This window comes from Hippopotamus amphibius, chromosome X, assembly GCF_030028045.1.
Source record: "Hippopotamus amphibius kiboko isolate mHipAmp2 chromosome X, mHipAmp2.hap2, whole genome shotgun sequence".
Taxonomy (NCBI): Eukaryota; Metazoa; Chordata; class Mammalia; order Artiodactyla; family Hippopotamidae; genus Hippopotamus; species Hippopotamus amphibius.
The window spans coordinates 96,740,082-96,766,652 of record NC_080203.1 but is presented as its reverse complement, the minus strand read 5'-3'; the positions used below and the strand labels follow the sequence as shown (position 1 = coordinate 96,766,652).

Sequence of the window (26,571 nt, the reverse complement as noted above, 5' to 3'; positions counted from 1 at the left end):
TCATTCATTTATCATAGACTATTAGTTTTAGGAATGAAGTTTGTTGGTTTTAAATCATACTTTCAAAATTGTGGCTGTTTCATAAGGGCTGTGTACACATAAGTTGTTTCCTCAGCCTGAAGGACCTTTCTTCCCTCATCTGTATCTTTTGGACTCTGCTGTGGAATTGTCTTTTAAACTTCTATTAGAACATTAATTTCAGTGAGCCTTTTATTCACTTGCGTAGATGCATAGCCATTATAGAGTGCCTGCAGTAGAGTAAAAACTGGTTGCCAACATTTTATTCTTAAAAAGCTGCATCTCCTTTAATTGAATATAGACAGCAGTATTGACTACACATACCTTGTCTACATGAACTGAAATAAGGCTTTTGGGGTAAGCACACAATTTACGAATTTTAAATATTGGATTTAACCCCGACTGTGCTTTGGAATAATTTGCAGAAGCTTATCTGGTTCATAGGGTGTGGTCCCCAACCCACTGAATCAGAAAATCCAAGATTGGATCTGGAATCCAAATATCACTCCAAATTAATAATTTATACATACAACCATAATTTGTCAGTTATGAAAAGTTATCTCATTGCTTGTCTTCAGGATTGGGAATACAGTTGGAGGGGTCTACAATTGAAAAGATTGTGAGATAATTCACAGACCATACAGCTAGAAGTAAAACACTTTAAAGGGAAATAAAATCTTTAAACTCGAGTTTTGTATGATAATTACATCACTATAGATTTCCCCCTCCAGATAGAAATCAAGTTCCTTAGTCTATAGAAAGCAAAATACTGTAAAGTTATTTTGAAATATTGAACCGGGTCAAAACCTTTTCAAGAAAAAGTGACTTGGGTGATAAAGATGTCAACAGAAACTGTAATGAATTGAACCTCGTATTAAATTGGACCAGAAGTGCTCTATTAAAAGAAAATCACTGTAACATTAGAAAAAAATGTCTTAGATAAACCTTCTTGCTTGGAAATTAATTTTCTATAGAATGCTTGCTGCCTTGAGGTTTGTATATAGTCTTTGAACTGCAAAAGCCTCTACTACATAGTAACCATTTCACACAGCAGTAGTCAGTTTCAGTACTGCAATATTTCAGTGTGAGGTGCCCTTATTTCCTAGCTTTCTGTTGGTTGCAAGGATGGGTGCTAGCTATTTTACCATGGCATCTTCAGGTTTGGGGCGGATTATCATAGTTGATAGTTATTTCTGCTGGTTTATATGTTAAAGATATTTTGCATCTGGCTTAGATACTAGAAATGAAACAGTGACGTCATGCCATCCCCACCTTCGTCCCTCATCTCCTTTTAGTTTACTGAAAGGTGTATCTGTGGTTTTCTTTATGTGGGATGGTTTTGTGTGGCTATTCTTAGTTTCTTAAATTTAAGTAATTCTGTAAGTTCTTTCATTCTCACATGCCTGTTTTTGAATATGTACTCTTTTGCTGAGTTAATTTTTACGCATCATTGCGGTTTGGAAATGTTTAATATTTCATGATGTTTTGGGTTTGAAATGTTTGTCAGTGACTTCATTGCTGATTTTAAGAGTGGTTAATAATTACATAAAACATGATCCAAACTTTCTGCCAGGTTTTGTTATAGGACCTTGAATGTTGATACATGAAATGTAGGTTGGGCAGTTCGGATTATGCATCTCTCTGCTCTTTGTGGGGTTTCAGTGAAATAGTAAAACTAAAATACTGCCGTCTTAAAAGGGTGTTTCTTTGCAGGTCAGTTTGCATCCTTTGGCTCAGTTAGGAAAGGTCTGTCTTCTCTTATCTAAATATTAATATATGCTGGCAGGATAGATTCGACTTAGAAATGTAGTACAATCTGAATGTGTGGCTGCTGTACCTCTTTTTGTCTAGAGGAAAACAATTGGTTATAAGGCGTGCTTTGCTTTCATAGTACTCACTTTTTAAAATAGTCTGTTTTCTATTGCTATGGTAGCACAATAAAAGGATGTTTGAGGGCATAAAATCAGCTTTGTAGGCCAGGGGAAAATAAAAGCAGTTCTTGAAGTGTTCAGATGTTGGATTTTTTATTTCATTCACTCAGTCACGGCAAATAATTTTTCACTTTTGTTGATCATTGTGTCCCTAGTATCTGCATTGTCCTAAGGATATTATAGGGTCTTGAAGTATTTGTCGAATGGATTAAATATTTAATATTTAAGGGTCATAGTCATTTTGTTCGTAGCTCGCGCATTCAGAATATTACAACTCTTAAATATTGAGTACTGCAGATGTAGGCTAGCCTAATTATGCATGCACATAACAGACATTCGTGAATGAATATAGTAACTACTGTTTCATACCGAATTATGCCTTCTAATCTTTCTTTCATTTTAACACTTGGTAGCTGACATTAGTTTATTTTTGTTAATTGAGGGTTTTAATTGATCAAGTGTAGTTTTGTTGATTCTGTGTTGAAATACAGTACTAAGAGTTTGCTGCTGATTTCTCTTGATAAACAAAGTTCCGATAAAGAAAGTTCTTTTGGGCTTATATCTAGAAGTTGTCATTGTACATATCAATTTTCATTTTGTCTAGCAGTTAAAAAAAATACAACTCTTTAGACATTTGGATTGTGGATAGGCGTGGTAATTTTTAGAAAATGGTTTCTACTTTGGCTTTTGATTACTTTTAATAGTAAAAATTTGTGGAGACTCAGAAAATTTGAATATACATTTCTGGAAATATTTTTTAGAAGAGTTCAAAGAGATTTACCTTTTTTAAATTTTAAATATTTTATACCAACTCTAATACTTGTTTGCCTTCTCTTAGTTTATATAGCAGGTTTAAAGTTGATAAACTAGATGCCAAATAGCACCCAGTGTTCTTTATGATGATTTGTATTCTTAAAGATTAACATTACATCTTGAGTTTGACATGTATCTTGGGGGGTGGGGGCAGCTTATGATATTATTACAAGTGGATGCTGTAAATTAGTAGTGGTTTAATATTACCTACATGCTAGATATTTTACTATATGGCATCTTTAGGTTTGGGGGTTGATGATCATAATTGATGGTTATTTCTGCTGATTTATGTCTAATAGGTACATCTATTTTGCATCTGATTTAGATACTAGAAATGATGTGTTCTATTTGAAGTGTTCTATAACTAATACTTCCTATTTTCTAGAAGACTTAAAAACCTGATTCTTTTTCCATATAAACAAAAATTTACATAGGATAACTTGATATCAAGTTAATTCTTACCCTAATTCTCCATTCTCCACCGTTTGAAGGAAATAATGCAGCAACCTGTTTGTTGTCAGCAATAAATGTTCAAGGTGATGCTAGTTGGTTGTCTACTATGTTTTATTTGCATAGCATAGTTTCATTTTTTTTTAAATTAATTTATTTGTTGGCTGTGTTGGGTCTTCATGCTGCACACGGGCTTTCTCTAGTTGCGGCGAGCGGGGGCTACTCTTCGTTGTGCTGCACAGGCTCCTCATTGTGGCGGCCTCTCTTGTTGTGGAGTAAAGGCTCTAGGCGTGTGGGCTTCAGTAGTTGCAGCACACGGGCTCCATAGTTGTGGTTCATGGTCTCTTGAGCACAGGCTCAATAGTTGTGGTGCACGGGCTTAGTTGCTCCACAGCATGTGGGATCTTCCTGGAGCAGGGATCGAACCCGTGTCCCCTGCATTGGCAGGCGGATTCTTACCCACTGCACCACCTAGGAAGTCCCATAGTTTCATTATTATATTAGATCTTCCATACCTGAAAATTATTTTAAGATACATTTATATGATTGAATTTAGTGCATTAATTTTCTCACTCTCTTCTTGCAGCATTTTCAGTTAGCTTTGGTTGACTGTAATCCCTGCACTTTGTCCAATGCTGAAAGTAAGTATTAAGTACCATAGTTTTCTACATGTGTTCAGATCACTTCATGGCAAATAATAGTAATAATAATAATAGTCATAAATCTTGTGTAATTTTTTTACTCTAGAGTTGTTGAATCTAACTGTATTTGTTGCCATGGCTACTTGTACAAATGGAACATGTGAGACCAGTTATTATGAGCAGCCTGCATCTAAAATAGATATGCCAGTGAACTGGGTTTTTGAATTAAAATTATCTGTGCTAGTGAACAAGATTGATTATTTCTGTATTAGTTACATTGTAGATGACTGGGGGGATTAAAAATAGGATCTGCCAGTCTTCTGGGAAAACTGAGTATACAAAGATTCATATGTGTTAGCTCACTGATTCGTACTTTGTGGTATTAAAATTATTGGTAATTATGAAGATATACTTTGATTTTCTACTGTAGTTTTATCATCATACATAAAGATTGAGGTGAGATTTTTCAATTAGTTTAAAAAGAATGTGTGTGAAGCATGTTCTGATACAGTGGTTTTCTTTAGACATTTGTTTTCTGCTTCTACATCCGTTTCTTTCCAAAAGCAGATTGGGTTGATTATGATGTGTTTATCAGTAAGTATGTGTTGACATATTTATTTAGTGTACTTTAAGGTAGCCAATAAAAGTTTAAAGAATATTCGTTGGATTCAAGCCGATTTCTTTACCACTTTCTTACTTGAACAATAAAATTTTTAGAGTGTATGAAAAATTGAATCATTCTTCATGAAAATTTCAGATCAATCGAAAGATTCTAGTTTTTACAAAGTCAATATATTGCTATAAGTGACTTCATTTTTTTAACCATATAGAAAGGAGTTTAGTGAAGAGTAGTCTCAGTGGTAAAAATGCCCCCAAAGGATTGAATTAATGAAAAAACTGTAGAAATTTGAATGTAACTTGCATACAACATGAATTAGGACATAGTGTGGATTAAATCATCATCTAGACCAGACTGATTATCTCATACTTCTACTAAATGCAATTTTCAGAGAAAACTGAATTCTGTTTTCTTTAAACTAAGCTCAGGATTTAGTACTGATCAGTGTATTTCCAGAACAAATGGTAGGAAGTTAACAGTATTTTAATTTCTAAGATGAGATTTAATTAGAAAAAGGATTTAACCCACTGATATATTAATTTATAAAGTTAATTTTTTATACTTTTCCCTTAATTGTATATCCAGGTTATATAAACCATCTTGAATTTAAACCCTTAAAATCCTTTTAAAATTAATTTATGGGAATAAGAAAAAAATCTGATTTTCATTTAATTGATTGTATCTAGTGCCTAAAAACTAACCTTCATACGTACTTGTCAGTTTCAGTGATAACCTTGAGGGATGTTTCGTAAATTTCAAACTAAATATTTTTGTAAATCCTCATTCTGTTCTACTCTGTTGAGGTTAAATCTTAACTTGTAGATCATTACTCCTGAGAGGAAAACACCTATGTAGAATGAGTGCCACAGGGCAGACCTTTCTTGTCGAATTCGAAGAGGAAAGTTTGAACAATCATGAATACATTTTCGAGCTTACCACGGCTCTCTTTCTGTTGGTTGTTGAGAAGGGAAGTAAGAGTGAGCGTGACCAATGTCCTGTTTTGCACAGGACTGAGGAATTTTCCCAGGCTCAGAACTTTGAGTGCTAAAAGGTTGGTCACTCTAATGGAAGAGCATGTGCTTTATTTAGAGACATTAGGCCATTATAGTTCAGTGGATTTGGGTAGTTTATTTTTGACAATCGACATAACACTTGATAGCCATGATGATAATGGCTGATGTCTCATAGAGCACTAGCAAGCATAAACTACTTAACTTTGAGCTAGACATTATTACTGTTTAAACACCAGGCTCTTTATTATCTTTGTAAAACTTATTTCTCTTTGAATTTTTTGTATCATTACCTATTTAGATATGCCACAGACCTTGACTATTTTTCGAAATTTTCCATATTACTTTGTTGTTCTACAAAGGTCAGAGGAGTGTAGGAAATAAAGTGAGCTTTAAAAAAGTCTGTATGAGATTTCTGTTTTATGGCACAATTCATGTATGCAATTAAAAAAATAAGTAGATACACTTGCTGCTGCTAGAGCTATTTAAGAGGGGTTAATTACAGTTTGTGTTTTGAAAAGTAGAATCCTAATGATGTGAGACTTCTCATTATATGATTTCCCCTTGGGATAAATTTGTTTCTTCTAGATTTAATTAATTCTATTAATTCTAAAAATAATTATTCTGAAAAAAGTTTAATTTCAGAACCTTTTATGGCAATATTTGTTAAAAATTTCTGTCTCTAATTGAGACTTGCCAAGTGGAGCTTTTTCTTAGTTGTATGGCTGTGTTCCACTTTGAAGAGGACTTTTAAGAATTTAAGTATAAATTGATTTTCACACCACAAAAGATGATACTTGATTTAGTAACTCATGGGATAGGAAAGCCCTTGCTGAATCTGGAGGAAGTTGGGATGGTAATAGAATGCCACCTTGCTGCTGATCTTTTCTCCCATGTCACGTTTATTAAAGGAGTAAGAAGATTGGGGGAAATGGGCATAGATTTTCCATCTCTTCCTCATTTTCTTAACCTGTAACCCAGTCTCGCTCTAATGATGTAGTGAGGTGAGATTTGGACTGGAAATCTCAAGGAGAGCTGTGCTGGAAAAGGGGACTAGGAAATAAAACCCCTCACCAGATATAGGTAAAGGGGATATATATATATCTGTAGAACTTTTATTATTATTTTTATGTGCTTTTTCACATAAAGTTGGCTTTCATCTTTTAAAGGTGATGTTTTTATTTTGTCTCGTCTCTGATTAACATATGATATTTAATGATTATATATAGAGAGGCAGTGCTTTACTTTTGATCCAAAAATGTTGTTTAATTTTAAAGTTCATTATATATTTTGTTTTGGTCTTTATGCTTATTTACTTCACCTGTTCCCAGGTGCTGGTCTAGGAACAGGTATCAGAATCCCTTGCAGTACTCAATAAAAAGGCACCTTTCCAGGCCTTGTCTGGGATCACTGAATATAATCTCAGGGATTTCTATTTTTAACAGCCTCCCAGGTGAATCTTATAGTTACGGGAGTCAGAGAGTTAGTTTATGATACCGATGAGAAATTGGTGATAGCTGTGGACCTTGTTTTTAAAGATCCACATATATATTATACATATAATTTTGAAAGGCTCCCATACTCCTTGAAATCCAACTATGAAGTCCAGTTAGTTAGAACATTAAAAGAAAGAAAAAAGATTTGTCATTGAAGGATGAAAATCATATTATTTAAGTAAACCAGAATCCAGTTTTGATTCCTGGTTTAGTGTTGCTTTTGTTGAATCATTCATATTCTGGTTGTGCAGTATCAGGAAGAGCTGAAAATAAAAGCTGAAATACATATATTTTTATTTGATTTTCAAGAGATCCTTGCTAATGTTCGGACTGTTCACTATTCTGGCCTTCCAAGTGGTTTGACTTTTAAAAAAAAATTATGAAGAACTGATAGAAAAGTGCAACTTATTTCCTCTGTGTGTTATTACTAGTGTCATCCTTGTCTGTGATTTGTTTATAAACGTTGATATGAAATATGGTATAAGGAAAAAATTAGAGGGTTTTTTTGTTGTTTTAATCAAATACTTTCGTTTCTTTTTTTGACTTGTAACTCAGGTTTTAAGTACTGTGTTTTGAAATGTATAGATTATAAAAGTTTATTTGCTTAATGTTGCCATTTTAAACTTTGTAAGAAGTATACCCACTTGCTACAGATTTTAATGTTGATTTTAATAATTACATTGACAAAATTTAGTAACACCCAACAATGAATACATGTGGTTTCTTATCATGTTCATGTATGTTTGTTTGTATATTCTATTTTATTAAAAATAAAAGTTATGTTCCGTAATTATTTAAATCTGTGTAGTAGAGATCATGCTTATATTTTACATTTTATATTCTTAATTAAATTTACCCAAACACTGCTGTATTGTTATTGATTTTTGTTTTCCATCATCTTTGCAGTTCAATTTCACATTGCTCACTTATATGAAACCCAGGTAAGTGTTTTAACTTAGCTTTCTTAAAACAAACAAAAATGATCACCCATACCATTTTAAGTGGAATCGGATATACAGATAATTTAATGGCGTTCAGGGCATTACTTCTTACAATTTTATACTCATTAAATGTGTTCAAGATTTTGCTTTAGTGTTACAGTTATTACACAGAGTGCTTGTTGTGTATAAAGAAGTTTCATTCAATATGCTTTGCCTCTAAACTCAAACTATCTGTAGGCTTAAATGGTTGTATTTAAGAAAATTTCTCTTATTCTCAACGTGAAATGCCTAGTTTTCGTTTCAAAATGTTTATAGATGGTTGTTATAATGCATTGTTTTTATTTTTATTTTATTTTATTTTTAAGCTCTTTATTGGAATGTAATTGCTTTACACTCTTGTACCAGCTTTTGAGGTACACCAAAGTCAATCAGCTGTATTTATACATATATCCCCATATCCCCTCCCTCCCGCGACTCCCTCCCACTCTCCCTGTCCTGGCCCTCTAAGGCATCACCCATCATCGAGTTGATCTCCCTTTGTCATACAGCACCTTCCCACTAGCTATCTGTTTTACAGTTGGTAGTGTAAATATGTCTATGCTACTTGCATGGTTTTTAGTTTCACCTCTTAAGATTGAAATATCCCTTCCATGTATCACCATTTGAAAGGCGTATTAGTAACCTCTTGATGTCATTACCACTACTTTTATGGCTACTGTATTTAAAAAACTTTTTTAGTTTAAATTTAGAACATTTTATTCTTATGTATGGCAGATTTTGCTTAGTTATATGATAAAGGGCATAACACATAGACATTAAGTCTAAGTGGCAGTGGTGTGGAAAATTAGGCATAAGTTGGTGTGAGATTAAATATTAGGTAATATAACAGCTTTTTAGAAAAAAAAAATGCCATTATATTTCTACATAAGTCCTAAGGTCTGTTTTGTTTCAGAGCCACCATGGGGTGGTCTAAAAAATTAACGTCTGATTCCCAGACACCTCCATCTGCCTCCGCGCCACTCCCAGCCCCCACACGCACTTATGCGCCTGCACACACACGCACACATTGTGCTCATGTCCACTGACTCAGAATTGATATACACTCAGGTGTGGGTGCATTTGAGAATTACATGCATGTTGTTGATCAGAGTCTTTACCTACCAATGCTAATCCCAGCCTCCTGCCAACTGCCGGTTTTTGCAGAATCAGTAAAGGCACCAGGGTGAAAGCAGCTATGGAAATAAGCTTCCTCTCCAAAGTTCTTTCCCTTGGAGTCTTAACTCCTTCTGTTTTCATTACCTCAGGAGATCTCTGCTGTCTTCAAAAGGATGAGCTCTGATTTTTTCCCCCAGCTTTTCTAGTTCTTAGTCAGATCAACCTGGTCTGTCATTAGGTAAAGAAGATGTTATCTCACCTTTCTTTTTAATGATTGTTTTTCGCTTGCAATGGAATTCTATTTGGTTATTTTTATTTGACCACTTTAAAATTTATATTCCATTGGCTTGCGCCCTTCTGATGAGAAGTTGTCTGTTGGTGTTAAGTTTTTTTTAAATCTTGTGAAGGTCATGTGGGGACAGGGCCCTCCCCCCAGTGATTCTTTCATGTGATAACTTTTAGTGCCCATTAAGCAAAATGAAAAGAACAAAATTTGTTCTGGGTAGAGTATGTAATTATTAGATGACAGGAAGAAGACACTAAGCATATGAAAGGATTGAAAAATCTCTACTCCAGTGGTTATAAAAAGGATTTTTATTTTCAGGTGCAAAGTTAAGGAAAACAGAAAGGTTTACCTACCTGCCCAAAGTGTACAGTGTGATGATTTGATATATGTATGATTCCCCTCACTGAGTTAATTTTTTTTTTTTTTGGGGGGGTACACCAGGTTCAGTCATCTGTTTCCATACACACATCCCCGTACTCCCTCCCTTCCCCGACCCCCCCCCCCCCCTTGAGTCCCCCCCACCCTCCCTGCCCCAGTCCACCAAGGCATCTTCCATCCTTGAGCTGGACTCCCTTTGTTATACAACAACTTCCCACTGACTGTTTTACACTTGGTAGTATATATATGTCTGTGCTACTCTCTCGCTTCCTCTCAGTTTCCTCTTCACCCCCCGCCCCTCCCATACCTCGAGTTCTCCAGTCCATTCTCTGTATCTGCATCCTTGTTCTTGTCACTGAGTTCATCAGTACCATTTTTAGATTCCGTATATGTGAGTTAGCATACAATATTTGTCCTTCTCTTTCTGACTTACTTCACTATGTGTGACAGATTGTAGTTCTGTCCACCTCATTACATATAGCTCCATCTCATCCCTTTTTATAGCTGAGTAATATTCCATTGTATATATATGCCACATCTTCTGTATCCATTCATTTGTTGATGGGCATTTAGGTTGCTTCCATGTCCTGGCTATTGTAAAGAGTGCTGCAATAAACATTATGGTACAAGTTTCTTTTGGGATTATGGTTTTCTTTGGGTATATGCCCAGGAGTGGGATTACTGGATCATAGGGTAGTTCTATTTGTAGTTTTTTAAGGAACCTCCAAATTGTTTTCCATAGTGGCTGTACCAACTTACAGTCCCACCAACAGTGCAGGAGAGTTCCCTTTTCTCCACACCCTCTCCAACATTTGTGCTTTCCAGACTTTGTGATGATGGCCATTCTGATTGGTGTGAGGTGATACCTCATTGTGGCTTTGACTTGCATTTCTCTGATGATGAGTGATGTTGAGCATCTTTTCATGTGTTTGTTGGCCATCTGTATGTCTTCTTGGGAGAAATGTCTATTTAGGTCTTCTGCCCATGTGTGGATTGGGTTATTTGCTTTTTTGGTATTAAGCTTCATGAGCTGCTTGTATATTTTGGAGGTTAATCCTTTGTCCGTTGTTTCATAGGCAATTATTTTTTCCCATTCTGAGGGTTGCCTTTTAGTCTTGTTTATAGTTTCTTTTGCTGTGCAAAAGCTTTTAAGTTTCATGAGGTCCCATTTGTTTATTCTTGATTTTATTTCCCTGATTGTAGGAGGTGGGTCAAAAAGGATGTTGCTTTGATGTATGTCATAGAGTGTTCTGCCTAGGTTTTCCTCTAGGAGTTTTATCGTGTCTGGCCTTACATGTAGGTCTTTAATCCATTTGGAGTTTCTTTTTGTGTATGGTGTTAGGAAGTGTTCTCATTTCATTCTTTTACATGTTGCTGTCCAATTTTCCCAGCACCACTTCTTGAAGAGGCTGTCTTTTTTCCATTGTATACTCGTGCCTCCTTTGTCAAAGATAAGGTGCCCATATGTGTTTGGGCTTACTTCTGAGTTCTCTATTCTATTCCATTGATCTTCCTTTCTATTTTTGTGCCAGTACCATACTGTCTTGATCACTGTGCCCTTGTAGTATAGTTTGAAGTCAGGAAGCCTGATTCCACCAACTCCATTTTTCCTTCTCAAGATTGCTTTGGCTATTTGGGGTCTTTTGCGTTTCCATACAAATCGTAAGATTTCTTGTTCTAGTTCTGTGAAAAATGCCATTGGTAATTTGATCGGGATTGCATTGAATCTGTAAATTGCTTTGGGTAGTACAGTCATTTTCACTATGTTGATTCTTCCAATCCAGGAACATGGTATGTCCCTCCATGTGTTTGTGTCGTCTTTGATTTCTTTCAACAATATCTTAAAGTTTTCTGCATACAGATCTTTTGCCTCCTTAGGCAGGTTTATTCCTAGGTATTTTATTCTTTTTGTTGCAATGGTGAATGGGAGAGTTTCCTTAATTTCTCTTTCTCCTCTTCCGTTGTTAGTGTATAGGAATGCAAGAGATTTCTGTGCATTAATTTTGTATCCTGCTACTTTACTAAATTCATCAATGAGTGCTAGCAGTTTTCTGGTAAAGTCTTTAGGGTTTTCTATATATAATATCATGTCATCTGCAGAGAGTGACAATTTTACTTCTTCTTTTCCAATTTGGATTCCTTTTATTTCATTTTCTTCTCTGATTGCTGTGGCTAAAACTTCCAAAACTATGTTGAATAATAGTGGTGAGAGTGGACACCCTTGTCTTGTTCCTGTTCTTAGAGGGAATTCTTCCAGTTTTTCCCCATTGAGAACGATGTTGGCTTTTGGTTTTTCATATATGGCTTTTATTATGTTGAGGTAATTTCCTTCTATGCCCATTTTCTGGAGAGCTTTTATCATAAATGGGTGTTGAACTTTGTCAAAAGCTTTTTCTGCATCTATTGAGATGATCATGTGGTTTTTATCCTTCAATTTGTTGATATGATGTATCACGTTGATTGATTTGCGTATATTGAAGAATCTTTGCATCCCAGGGATAAACCCCACTTGATCATGGTGTATGATTTTTTTAATGTGCTGTTGGAGTCTGTTAGCTAGTATTTTGTTGAGGATTTTTGCATCTATATTCATGAGTGATATTGATCTGTAGTTTTCTTTTTTTGTGACATCTTTGCCTGGTTTTGGTATCAGGGTGATGGTGGCCTCGTAGAATGAGTTTGGGAGTGCTCCGCCTTCTGCAATATTTTGGAAGAGTTTGAGAAGGATAGGTGTTAACTCTTCTCGAAATGTTTGATAGAATTCGCCCGTGAATCCATCTGGTCCTGGGCTTTTGTGTGTTGGGAGATTTTTAATCACTGCCTCAGTTTCCGTACTTGTGATTGGTCTGTTCATGGTTTCTATTTCTTCCTGGTTCAGTCTTGGAAGATTGTATTTTTCTAAGAATGTATCCATTTCTTCCAGGTTATCCAATTTATTGGCATATAGTTGCTTGTAGTAGTCTCTCATGATGTTTTGTATTTCTGAGGTGTCCGTTGTTACTTCTCCTTTTTCTTTTCTAATTCTGTTGATTTGCATCTTCTCCCTTTTTTTCTTGATGAGTCTGGCTAATGGTTTATCAATTTTGTTAATCTTCTCAAAGAACCAGCTTTTAGTTTTATTTATTTTTCTTATGGTTTCTTTCCTTTCTTTTTCATTTATTTCTGCTCTGATCTTTATGATTTCTTTCCTTCTGCTCACTTTGGGGTTTCTTTGTTCTTCTTTCTCTAGTTGTTTGAGGTGTAAGGTTAGGTTGTTTATTTGATCATTTTCTTGTTTCTTAAGGTAGGACTGTATTGCTATAAACTTCCCTCTTAGAACTGCTTTAGCTGCATCCCATGGGTTTTGGGTTGTTGTGTTTTTGTTGTCATATGTTTCTAGATATTTTTTGATTTCCTCTTTGATTTGTTTAGTGATTCCTTGGTTGTTTAAGAGTGAATTGTTTAGCCTCCATGTGTTTGTATTTTTTGCAGTTTTTTTCCTGTAATTGATATCTAGTCTCATGGCGTTGTGGTCTGAGAAGACGCTTGATATGATTTCAATTTTCTTGAATTTGCTGAGGTTTGATTTGTGACCCAAGATGTGATCTATCCTGGAAAATGTTCCGTGTGCACTTGAGAAGAAAGTGTAGTCTGTCGTTTTTGGATGGAATGTCCTATAAATATCAATTAAGTCGAGATGGTCTAATGTGTCATTTAAAGCTTGTGTGTCCTTATTTATTTTCTGTTTGGATGATCTGTCCATTGATGTAAGTGGGGTGTTCAAGTCTCCCACTATAATTGTGTTACTGTCGATGTCCCCTTTTATAGCTGTTAGCATTTGCCTTATGTCTTGAGGTGCTCCTATATTGGGGGCATAGATATTTACCATTGTGATATGTTCTTCTTGAATGGATCCCTTGATCATTATGTAGTGTCCTTCCTTGTCTCTTTTAATAGTCTTTACTTTAAAGTCTAATGTGTCTGATATGAGTATTGCTACTCCAGCTTTCTTTTGACTTCCATTTGCATGGAATATCTTTTTCCATCCCTTTACTTTCAGTCTATATGTATCCCTTGGTCTGAAGTGGGTTTCTTGTAGGCAGCATTATATAAGGGTCTTGTTTTTGTATCCATTCAGCCAGTCTGTGTCTTTTGGTTGGAGCATTTAATCCATTTACATTTAAAGTGATTATTGACATGTGTGTTCCACTTACCATTTTCTTAATTGTTTTGGGTTTGTATTTGTAGGTGTTTTCCTTTTCTTGTGTTTCCTACTTAGAGAAGTTCCTTTAGCACTTGTTGTAAGGCTGGTTTGGTGGTGCTGAATTCTCTTAACTTTTGCTTGTTTGGAAAGCTTTTGATTTCTCCCTCAAATCTGAATGAGATTCTTGCTGGGTAGAGTATTCTTGGCTGTAGGCTTCTCTCTTTCAGAACTTTCAGTATATCCTGCCATTCCCTTCTGGCCTGCAGAGTTTCTGTTGAAAGGTCAGCTGTTATCCTTATGGGTTTTCCCTTATATGTTGTTTGTTGCTTTTCTCTTGCTGCTTTTAATATTTTTTCTTTGTTTTTAATTGTCGTTAGTTTGATTAATATGTGTCTTGGTATATTTCTCCTTGGGTTTATTCTGTATGGGACTCTCTGTGCTTCTTGGACTTGGTGAATTATTTCCTTTCCCATGTTGGGGACGTTTTCCAGTATAACCTCTTGAAATATTTTCTCAGACCCTTTCTTGTTTTCTTCTTCTTCTGGGATGCCTGTAATTCGAATGTTGGTATGTTTAAGGTTATCACTGAGGTCTCTGATACTGTCTTCTAATCTTTTTATTCTTTTTTCTTTTTCCTGCTCTGTGGCAGTTATTTCCCCCATTCTATCTTCCAACTCACTGATTCGTTCTTCTGCCTCAGTCATTCTGCTGGTTATAGCATCTAGAGTATTTTTAATTTCAGTTATTTTGTTATCCATTGCTGTTTGTTTTTCTGAGTTCTTATGAACTGTTTCTTGTACTTTCTCTATTTTGTTATCGAGATTTTGTATCATTTTTACTATCATGACTCTAAATTGTTTTTCAGGCATTTTTCCTATTTCCTCTTCATTTATTTGGTCTTGTGGGTTTTTTTCCTGCTCCTTTGCCTGCATGGTGTTTCTTTGTTTCTTCATGGTTGTCCAAACTTTTGGGGTTGCTTGTCCTGGCGATAGAGGTGTTTATAGAAGACTGTCCAAGCCTCAGACTAATATCCAAGTATTGGATTAAACGAATATTAAGTCTAGGAAACACATACATGTATAAGACACACAATTACTGAATCCGTTAGGACATAAGGCTCTAGAAAGACCTGACAGAACTCCAGTGTGCTATCAGATATTCAAAGAGAAACCCAGCAGAAATTGACAACTGAAACAGAACAAATCAGAGACAAAAGCAAAAGCAAACAAACAACAAATAACACCCTACACATACAAACATCAATCCAGGGAGATTTTGTAAGCTAGGATCAAATATAGAAAAGAGCTAGAGTACCACCAGAGAGAATGGAGATTCTCAGAATGTAATTAGACAACTGTACTAAGAACTAAGATAAAGACAAAAGCCTAATATTAGATACCAAGGCAGTGCATCATCTGGAGAATAGAGCAAGGCGTCTGAGCAGACCGATAGTGTTGCTTGTAAGTATGTTAAGATAAAATAAACTTAAAAAGGCTGGAAGAAAGGGGAACAGAAGAGTGTAATGTGGTTGGAAATATGCAAATAAAAAGAGAGGAATAGAAATGTATAAAAGATAGGGATGAAAGGAGAGTATGAGAGATATTTTGTCCGTACTACCAAAAACTTAGCTAGATATAGAAGTATATAAAAAGGCAAAAAAAAAAAAAGAATAAAAAATATCATTAAAAAATTATGTTATAAAACTTGTAGATCCCTTAGGGCTAAGATCGTATTTAATAAATCAAAAAAAAAAAAAAAGAGAGAAAGAAAAAAAAAAATCCAGAACTGATCCCAGAATGGACCAGTTCAATAGGTATTGATACTACTATTTCTGTTTCCTTAGCGTCTCAGCTGTAAGTGTCCTTCTCCTTGCCTTGGGTTTTTTTTGCATTATTCTGTGACCAGCAGAGGTTCCTTTATTGTTCGTCTGTAAGCGTCGGTGTGTGGGGAGGGAGAGGGTACAATAGTGGCTTCTTCTCCTGGGAGTGAGTGAGCAGTGGCGCACTGTTGTTTCAGTCAGGGTTGGAGGTGCCTGTTGCAGAGGGCGCTGGTGGCTCAGGCGTAAACAGAGAGTCTTAGAGTTGGGCCTCTCTCGGGGTTTTTTTTTTTTTCTTTTTGATGCTGTTTTTTTTTTTTTTTTTTCTCTCTCGGCAGCCTCCCTGCTGCTGGCGTAGCAAGGGGTTTTAATCTAGCCCCGCCCGAGCGCCTGAGGGTGCTTGTTATCCCTGAGCACCTTAGGTGGCCCGCAGGGCATCTCTCCACTGCCTGTTGCAGAGGTGCTGAAAGAGAGGGAGAGGCTACTCCCGCAGCTCCTCCCCCCGGCCCATGAGCCTGCAGCCTCAAGCCACCATCATGGCCGGGCAGCTCTCAGGGACGGGCACTCCTCTCCGCGGACCTCCTCCCTCCTGTCCTCTCGGTCCGTCACCCTACCAGCAACAATGTTTCTCACCCTGAACCAGCTCTCCGGTTCCCACGCTCCCGCTCCTGGACCCTCTGTTCAGCCGCGGATCGATGTCTCGGTCCGGGAACGCTGAGCTGCGCTGCGGACCCTCTGTATGTTTCTCACTCCCTCCCGTCTGCCACAGCTCCGCCGCTTCACCCTCTCTGAGCCCTCGTAGATGCCTCCCTACCGGCTATGTCGGGCTCCCCGCAGCCCTCTCTGGTGTCCAAGGCCGTCTGCTGGTGTTCAGCTGGTTCTCTGTGGGAATCACTGTGTCCTTCCGTGCATTCCCAATGCATCTGTGGAGAGGGATGCACTGCACGTCTCTCTACTTCGCCGCCATCTTTTCTCTCCTCACTGAGTTAATTAACACACCCATCACCTCACATCTCTAAAGTGGTGGCAGTGAGAACATTTAAGTTTGAGTTTCTTAACAGACTTCAGTAGTACAATGTAGTGTTATCAACTATTGTCACCATATTATATGTTAGAGCCTCAGGCCTTATTCATCTTAAAACCGAAAGTTTGTACCCTTTTACCAGTCTCTCCCTATTTCTTCCACCTCCCCCCTTTCTACTCTCTTTTCCGTGAGCTCACCCCACCCAGCCCCTTTTCAAAAAGGAATTCACATATAAGTGATACCATAAAGTATCTGTCTTTCTCTGTCTGGTTTATTTCACTTAGCATAATTCCCTCTAGGTTTATCCATGTTGTCACAAATAACAGGATTTCCTTCTTTTTAAAGGCTGAACTATCATTCCACACACCACATTTTCTTGATCCATCTGTAGACAGACACTTCGGTTTTTCCCATCCTTGACTTTCATGAATAATGCTGCAGTTAACATAGGAGTACAGATAACTCATGAAGATAATGGTTTTGTTTCTTTTGGAAATATACCTGTACCCAGAAGTGAGATTGCTGGATCATATGGTAGTTCTGTTGAGGTTTGGGTAATTTTAATGAGATGTCATGTCATCTCACCCACACCCATTTTTAGATTATCTAAATAAAGATAATTTTGTTTCTCTGTATAATGTCATATCTCCAAATAAATATATTATGAAGCATTCTTAGATATTTATATCAATTAATTTACCTTTCCCATTTTATTAGCTGAGACCCCGGAGCCATTTTTTTTTTCCTATTAGTAATAATAATATTCACTGGCCTTCATTTCTTTTTCTTGATTTTAATGAAATAACTTGAATAGGCCACCATCTAAATTCTAAATAACCTTTAAAGGTTAAAGATAAAGGATTACTCCCTTTTAATTTTGTTATTACAGTGTTACTTATTTTTGAGTAGATAATCCAAAGTGAAAGTGCCTGAAAGAATACACAGTGAAGTCTCCTCCTCCCTCCTGGCCACCTGTTCCCCTCCTGAAAGCCACCAACCACTATAACCAGTGTTTTTTATATCCTTCCAGAGAAACTCAGCATATATATAAGCAAATCCATATATATGTTTCCACGTGTATTTGTTTTGTTTTTCTTTATTTTATTGAAATAATAGCACATTATATATGTTCTCTCTTAAGTTGGTTCTTTTAACTTAGTTTTATATTTTGGAAATCATTCCCTATCAGTACATGTAGAACTGTATTATATCCCTTTGCAGAGAGGTACTGTAACTAGTTTGTTCTCCCTTGAGAGATAGTTACAGATAATGTTGCTATGAATAACACTGTTGATAAGAATTATTAGTTTCATTTTTAACATTGTCTTCTAACTATCCAGCAGTAGTTTATTATTGGAACACTGTAGACTAGTTTCATTTATGTATATTATACAAATCTCAAAATTCTAAAGAAAAATAAATTCCAGCTGACATTTAAAGATGCAGTAAGTATGTCATGATTACCTAGGGTTTATTCCATGAACTCAAGATTAGTTCAGTGTAAGGAAATATGTTAAAACAAACAAAAATCAATGTAACGAAAACAATATTGTGAGGAAGAAGGATTTTTTTTTTTTTTAAGGAAGTGAGTAGTGTGAAAAGGAGAGAAGAACAGTAGACCTAATTAACAGGTCAAAACCTTAATTCTGAAAAGATTAACAAAATAGGTAAACCACAGACTAACTTGATGGGGGGGGCGGTAAATGAGAGATAAAGTACAGATACATAAAATAAGATAACCATGGAAACAGAGGAAATTAGTACAGTCATATAAGACTACCTAGCAGACCTCTATGCAAATGAATTAGAAAACTTAAGTGGACTATTTCTTTTTCTTTTTTGAGAGGGGTAGGGGGCTTATAACAGCTTTTAATCTGACCTTGAGAGACATATGTGTTTGATAATAATTAAAGTCCTTTCTGCACTTACTGATTCTGTAGCATATTTAAAAAACATAATGGAAACCAAAATCTCTGATTCTGAAAGTTAACTACAGGCCACAGTTCTTTGTTGTCATCTTCTCTTTGGTTTAATTGTAAAATATACATGACATTAATTTTACCATTTTAGCCATTTGTTAAGTGTACAGTTCAGTGGCATTAAGTACATTCACATTATTGTGCAACTATTACCACCATCTATCTTCAGAACTTTTTCATCATCCCAAGCTGGAACGCTGTACCAATTAAAGAATAACTCCTCATTCCTCCCTCCCTTCAGCCCCTGGCAACCGCTATTCCACTTTTTGTCTCTATGAGTTTGACTATTCTAGGTACCTCATGTAAGTGGAATGATACAGTATTTGTCTTTTCGTGTCTGGCTTATTTCTCTTAGCATATTGTATATATTGTAGCATGTGCCAGAATTCCATTCCTTTTTAAGGCTGAATAATATTTCATTGTATTTATACACCACATTTGGTTTATCCATTCATCTGTCAGTGGACACCTGTGTGGCTTCCAACTTTTGGCTTTTGTGAATAATGCTGCTGTGAAAAACATGAATGTGCAAATATCTGTTTTTGTCCCAGCTTTCTTTCTTTTTCTTTCTTTTTTTGGATGTATACCCAGAAATGAAATTACTGGGTCATATGGTAATTCTGTTAAATTTTTTGCAGAGCTGACATACTTTTTTCCCACATTCCTTTTTAAAACAAGGGTAACATTGATACCTAAACCTGATAAAGACAGTACTAAAAAGAATCAATATATGGACTGTTATCACTGATGAATATTGGTATAAAAATACTAAGTAAAACATTAGCAAACAGTCTTATTATTAAGCAGATACAAGGGTGAGTCAAAAATTATCCGCACTCCAGGTATTTAAAACTTCTATAAATTCTACAGCCAGAGTGTGGATAATTTTTGACTCACCCTCGTGATATACTACGACCAAATGGTATTCATTCCGGGAATACAAGACTGATTGAATATTAGGAAATCTGTTAATATCATGCATCATAATAATAGGGCTAAAGGTAAAAGTCTATTCATCATTGATGCTGAAGAAGCCTTTGATAAATTCAGTACCCATTCCCAATTAAAAATACTCTTGGTCATAGGAATTAAGGGTTTCTTTCCAATCATGATAAAATTCATGTACTTTAATTCCAAAATCAGTATCTTACTGAAGGGGAAACACTACAGGCACTTACACAAAAATCAGGAGCAAGGCAAAGATGCCCTCTGTCCTCATTATTCCTCCTTATTGTACTATAGGTATTAACCAATGCAGTTAGACAAGAAAAATCAGAGGCACAGGTTAACATACAGAAATCAATAGTTCTCAGCAACAAATATGAGAGAGCACACTGTTAGAAAATATTCCCATTTATAGTAACAGCAAAGTAATTAAATATTTACCCATAAACTTAGATACTATAACTCCAGTAGTATAAAGATGTTCATGGGAATTTAGGTTAACTTTTAAATGTAATACAACAGTAAAAATTACTGATAAACTTTTTAAAGCAATTAGGTAAGTTGAGGGAAAAACATTCTAGGACAGCCAGAATAACACTGGTGGTGGGGGGGTGGTGGTGGTAGGGATTGTATGGGTTATATTAACCCTACTATATATTAAAATATACAAGGAAGCCTGTATAATTAAAAGTATTGTAGTGGCATGTGACTAGACGAATAGATCAGTGAAATATCATGGAAAGGCCAGGAGTAGATCCTGTGTACATAGAGAAATTGAGTATATGATAAAGGTAATATATTCCTTTAGCTAAAGTAGATTTATTCATACATCGTTCTGGGACAATAATTTAGAAAAAGATAAAATTAGACCCATATCACAAATTATTCACAAGAATATACTACTACAGATGAGTTAGGATCAAAATATAAACATTGATATTGTACAAATACTTGAAGAAACATGAATTTTTCTTCAACCTTGATATAGGAAAAAGGCTTTTTAAACTATGGCTCAAAATTCAGAGGCATTAAAAAGAATGACCAATCAGTTTGAGCAACATAAAAATAATTTCTGCATGGCAAAAAATAAATTCAAAGTACACCTGTGAGAGTGGGAGAAAATGTTTACAACATATACCACAAAGAACTAATATCCCTAATATATAACAGCGTCTTAAAATTTGAGGGACAGCGGAACAAAAACCCAATAGAAAATGGGAAAAATGACATGAACAGACACTTCATAAAAAAGATATAACGGCCCTTAGACATATGAAAACGTGTTCAAACATACTCAGAGTTAAAGAAATGCAAATTAAAGCAACACTGAAATATTTCTTACCTGTCAGATTGGTAACAAGTGTAAGTGGCTATGGTAGCAAAACAGGCACTCTCATGCATTGTGATAATGCAAACTGGTACACCCCATCTGGAACAGAATAGTCTAACAAAATTCTACTTGCAGTTATGTAGAAAAATTATATACACTTATCTTTTGACTCAACAATCCCATATCTAGGAATCTACCTTGAAAATATACTTCCAAAAATATGAAAATATACAGGCACAAAGATATCTTTTGGCGCATTGTTTGTGATTGCAAAATATTGGAAACAACCTAAATGCTCAAACATAGGAGAATGGTTGTACATAGAAATTAGGGTACATTCAGGCAGTGGAGTGCCATGCAGCTTTAGGAAAGAATAGGGAAGACCTATGTAAATCACTGTATGGAATGATTTCCAGAATATACTGTTAAGTGAAAAAAATGTGAAGTATAAAAGTATAATATACTACCCTTTGTGAAAGAAACTATACATGTGCAAAGCAAGATATGCATGTCCCACTTGTGCAAAGGTAATACTGAAAATGGATAAACTAGAAACAAGTGAGGTTGGTTACCTATCCAGCGATGCTTGTGAGAATGGGGTAGTAGGGATGAGAAGGGAATAGAACTTATCTTGAATATACTTTTTATATAGCTCTCTTAGAACCTGGCTCTGTTTCACATACGCCAAAATTCATTGAGTAATTAAGACCAACCAGAATGTGAATTAGCCCCAAATACAATGCAAACAGTAACAAATGAACCTAACTGTATTATAAATGAATAACATAACTATACTGAAGGGTAGGGATGAAAAGAACTAAATAACTTTGGAGAACAGTATTTTGACTCTGTAGTATAAAGCTAGAGACAAAAAACTGTAAACAAATCTGCTGCTGCAGTTACTTTCTCACAGGGATATGGATAGAAATTCTGCAACTATTTTATGTAAATATTAGGGGTAAACAAGTAAATGTATTGTGGATAATGAGGACCAGATTTTCACTGACAGGAAACTTACAAGAAAGGAAGAAAGGCTAGACTGAAAACTGTTGTTGGATTGGAATTGGAGGGATCACTATGAACATACAGTTATTTATGGAAATAGAGAGTTGAATAGAAATAGATATAGCTGTAACTGTGTGTGTGTGTGTGTGTGTGTGTGTGTGTGTGTGTACGCGTGTGTATATATTTCCTAGCTCTGTTTGCTGCAAGGGCCTAGAAGCAGTGACCCACCTTGGCAGCAGTGAATGTACCAGCACGTAGATCTTTGCTTCTAAATCTGATTCTTCAATAAAAGAAATCAGGAATTCCGGAGGAGGAGTGGGTGATTCCAGGGCTTAGGCAGGGAAACTACGAGATGAGCCCTGGAACATTTTCTGGTGCCCCAAAGTAAGGAAGTGCTCAAGAAATGATGGGACACATGGAAAGATACAGGAGCCAATTTGAGGGGAATGGGGTTTCTAATCACCAAATCTGACACAAGTTGAGAAAGAAAATAATTATAATAATGGTATATAAGATACAGAATAAAATATATTAGTTCATATTGCTATAAATGAATAATTAAATAAATGTAGAATTTTAATTAATGTATAAGGAATGATGAATATCTCCACAGAGTACTTACTAACTTGAAAGGGACATTCTTCAAAATAATTAGCTAGTACTTTAAGTGTCAAGGTAATGAAAGTCAGAGACTTGAGTATCTGTCCCAGATTAGAGGATGGTAAAGAGAGATGCTAACCTAACACAGCACGGGATTTTGAATTACATCCTGGACAAGAAGAAGAATATAAGTCGGACAGTTGGTGAAATTGGAATAAATTGCATAGATTAACAGTTAGTATTTTATCAGTATTAATTCTGTCAGTCTTTTCATATATTTTGAAGCTTGGTTATTGTTATCTCATCCTGGTATGTCCTTTATCATTATGAAATATTCCTCTTTATCTCTGGTAATACTCTTTGCCTTGAAGCCTTCTTAATCAGATCTGAATCTAGTCACTTCAGCTTTCTGATACTTACAGTTTACATGGTATCTTTTCCCATGCTTTTATTTCAGCCTGAGTCCTTATATGAAAAAGTGCATATCTTACAAGCACTGTGTTCTTGACTTTCTTTCAGTTTTGTAAATCTGTTCTGGCAGTCTGTTGTTTCTTTGAATATCTAGTCCATTTATATTTAATTTGATTACTGATCGGTTACATAAAGTTGGCTTTCATTCTTGTTGTATCCTTTGTATTTTGTGGTTTTTCTCTGGCAGCTTTCAAGGTTCTCTTTACATTTGGTTCTCTCTTTTTTTTTTAATGTATTTTATTTTACTTTATTTTTTTATTGGAATATTATTGCTTTACACTCTTGTACCAGTTTTTGAGGTACACCAAAGTCAATCAGCTGTATTTATACACGTATCCCCATATTCCCTCCCTCCCTTGACTGCTCCCCAACCTCCCAGTCCCAGCCCTCTAAGGCATTATCCATCATCAAGTTGATCTCCCTTTGTTATGCAGCAACTTCCCACTGGCTCTCTGTTTTACAGTTGGTAGTATATATATGTCTATGCTACTCTCTCACTTCGTCTCAGCTTCCCCTTCACCCCCCGCTGCCCCCCCGCCCCGAACCCCATGTTCTCCAGTCCATTCTCTGCATCTGCATCCTTATTCTTGTCTTGTCACTGGGTTCATCAGTGCCATTTATTTTTTTAGATTCCGTATATATGAGTGAACATACAATATTTGTTTTTCTCTTTCTGGCTTCACTCTGTATGACAGACTCTAGGTCTATCCACCTCATTACATAAAGTTCCATCTCATTCCTTTTTATAGCTGAGTGATGTTCCATTGTATATATATGCCACATCTTCTTTATCCATTCATCTGTTGATGGGCATTTAGGTTGCTTCCATGTCCTGGCTATTGTAAATAGTGCTGCAATAAACATTATGGTACATGTTTCTTTTGGGATTATGGTTTTCTCTGGGTATATGCCCGACAGTGGGGTTACTAGATCATATGGTAGTTCTATTTTTAGTTTTTTAAGGAAACTCCAAACTGTTTTCCATAGTGACTGTACCAACTTACATTCCCACCAACAGTGCAGGAGTTCCCTTTTCTCCACACCCTCTCCAACATTTATGGTTTCTAGATATTTTGATGATGGCCATTCTGACTGGTGTGAGGTGATACCTCATTGTGGCTGTGATTTGCATTTCTCTGATGCTTAGTGATGTTGAGCATCTTTTCATGTGTTTGTTGGCCATCTGTATGTCTTCTTTGGAGAAATGTCTATTTAGGTCTTCCGCCCATTTGTGGATTGGGTTATTTGCTTTTTTGGTATTAAGCTGCATGAGCTGCTTGTATATTTTGGAGGTTAATCCTTTGTCCGTTGTTTCGTTGGCAACTATTTTTTCGCATTCTGAGGGTTGCCGTCTTGTCTTGTTTATGGTTTCTTTCGCTGTGCAAAAGCTTTTAAGTTTCATTAGGTCCCATTTGTTTCTTGATTTTGTTTCCATGATTCTAGGAGGTGGGTCAAAAAGGATTTTGCTTTGATGCATGTCATAGAGTGTCCTGCCTATGTTTTCCTCTCGGAGTTTTATAGTGTCTGGCCTTACATGTAGGTCTTTAATCCATTTGGAGTTTCTTTTTGTGTATGGTGTTAGGAAGTGTTCTAATTTCATTCTTTTACATGTTGCTGTCCAGTTTTCCCAGCACCACTTCTTGAAGAGGCTGTCTTTTTTCCATTGTATATTCGTGCCTCCTTTGTCAAAGATAAGGTGCCCATATGTGCTTGGGCTTACCTCTGAGTTCTCTATTCGATTCCATTGATCTTCCTTTCTATTTTTGTGCCAGTACCATACTGTCTTGATCACTATGGCCTTGCAGTATAGTTTGAAGTCAGGAAGCCTGATTCCACCAACTCCATTTTTCCTTCTCAAGATTGCTTTGGCTATTTGGGGTCTTTTGTGTTTCCATACAAATCGTAAGATTTCTTGTTCTAGTTCTGTGAAAAATGCCATTGGTAATTTGATCGGGATTGCATTGAATCTAAATTGCTTTGGGTAGTATAGTCATTTTCACGATGTTGATTCTTCCAATCCAGGAACATGGTATGTCCCTCCGTTTGTGTCGTCTTTGACAGTGTCTTAAAATTTTCTGCATACAGGTCTTTTGCCTCCTTAGGCAGGTATACTCCTAGGTATTTTATTCTTTTTGTTGCAGTGCTAAATGGGAGAGTTTCCTTAATTTCTCTTTCTCCTCTTTCGTTGTTAGTGTATAGGAATGGAAGAGATTTCTGCGCATTCATTTTGTATCCTGCTACTTTACTAAATTCATCAATGAATGCTGGCAGTTTTCTGGTAGATTCTTTAGGGTTTTCTATATATAATATCATGTCATCTGCAAAGAGTGACAATTTTCCTTCTTCTTTTCCAATTTGGATTCCTTTTATTTCATTTTCTTCTCTGATTGCTGTGGCTAAAACTTCCAGAACTATGTTGAATAATAATGGTGAGAGTGGGCACCCTTGTCTTGTTCCTGTTCTAAGAGGGAATGCTTTCAGTTGTTGCCCATTTAGAACAATGTTGGCTTTTGTTTTCTTGTATATGGCTTTTATTATGTTGAGGTAATTTCCTTCTATGCCCATTTTCTGGAGAGCTTTTATCATAAATGGGTGTTGAATTTTGTCAAAAGCTTTTTCTGCCTCTATTGAGATGATCATATGGTTTTTATCCTTCAATTTGTTGATATGATGTATCACGTTGATTGATTTGGGTATATTGAAGAATCCTTGCATCCCAGGGATAAACTGCACTTGATCATGGTGTATGATCTTTTTAATGTGCTGTTGGATTCTGTTAGCTAGTATTTTGTTGAGGATTTTTGCATCTATATTCATCAGTGATATTGGCCTGTAATTTTCTTTTTTTGTGACATCTTTGCCTGGTTTTGGTATCAGGGTGATGGTGGCCTCGTAGAATGAGTTTGGGAGTGTTCCTCCTTCTGCTCTATTTTGGAAGAGTTTGAAAAGGATAGGTGTTAGCTCTTCTCTAAATATTTAGTAGAATTCGCCTGTGAATCCATCTGGCCCGGGGCGTTGGTTTGTTGGAAGATTTTTAATCACAGCCTCAATTTCCGTACTTGTGATTGGTCTGTTCATAGTTGCTATTTCTTCCTGGTCCTGTCTTGGGAGATTGTATTTTTCTAAGAATGTATCCATTTCTTCCAGGTTATCCAATTTATTGGCATATAGTTGCTTGTAGTAGTCTCTCATGATCTTTTGTATTTCTGTGGTGTCCGTTGTTACTTTTCCTTTTTCCTTTCTAATTGTGTTGATTTGCGTCTTCTCCCTTTTTTCCTTGATGAGTCTGGCTAATGGTTTATCAATGTTGTTTATCTTCTCAAAGAACCAGCTTTTAGTTTCATTAATTTTTACTGTTGCTTCCTTCCTTTCTTTTTATTTCTGCTCTGATCTTTATGATTTCTTTCCTTCTGCTCACTTTGGGGTTTCTTTGTTGTTCTTTCTCAAATTGTTTTAGGTGTAAGGTTAGGTTGTTTATTC

General features: G+C 36.0%; 1 protein-coding gene across 15 annotated transcripts in view; it reads left to right on the top strand.

Annotated features, from left to right (window-relative positions):
* Nucleotides 1-26,571, top strand: part of KDM6A (lysine demethylase 6A) — a 224,740-nt gene that overhangs the window by 130,630 nt on the left and 67,539 nt on the right. For all 15 annotated transcript variants that reach the window (XM_057718324.1, XM_057718321.1, XM_057718322.1 and 12 more), the window contains 2 exons: nucleotides 3,799-3,853; nucleotides 7,885-7,919. In XM_057718324.1, coding sequence (XP_057574307.1) covers nucleotides 3,799-3,853; nucleotides 7,885-7,919 — 90 coding nt within the window. The remainder of the gene's footprint in view (nucleotides 1-3,798; nucleotides 3,854-7,884; nucleotides 7,920-26,571) is intronic.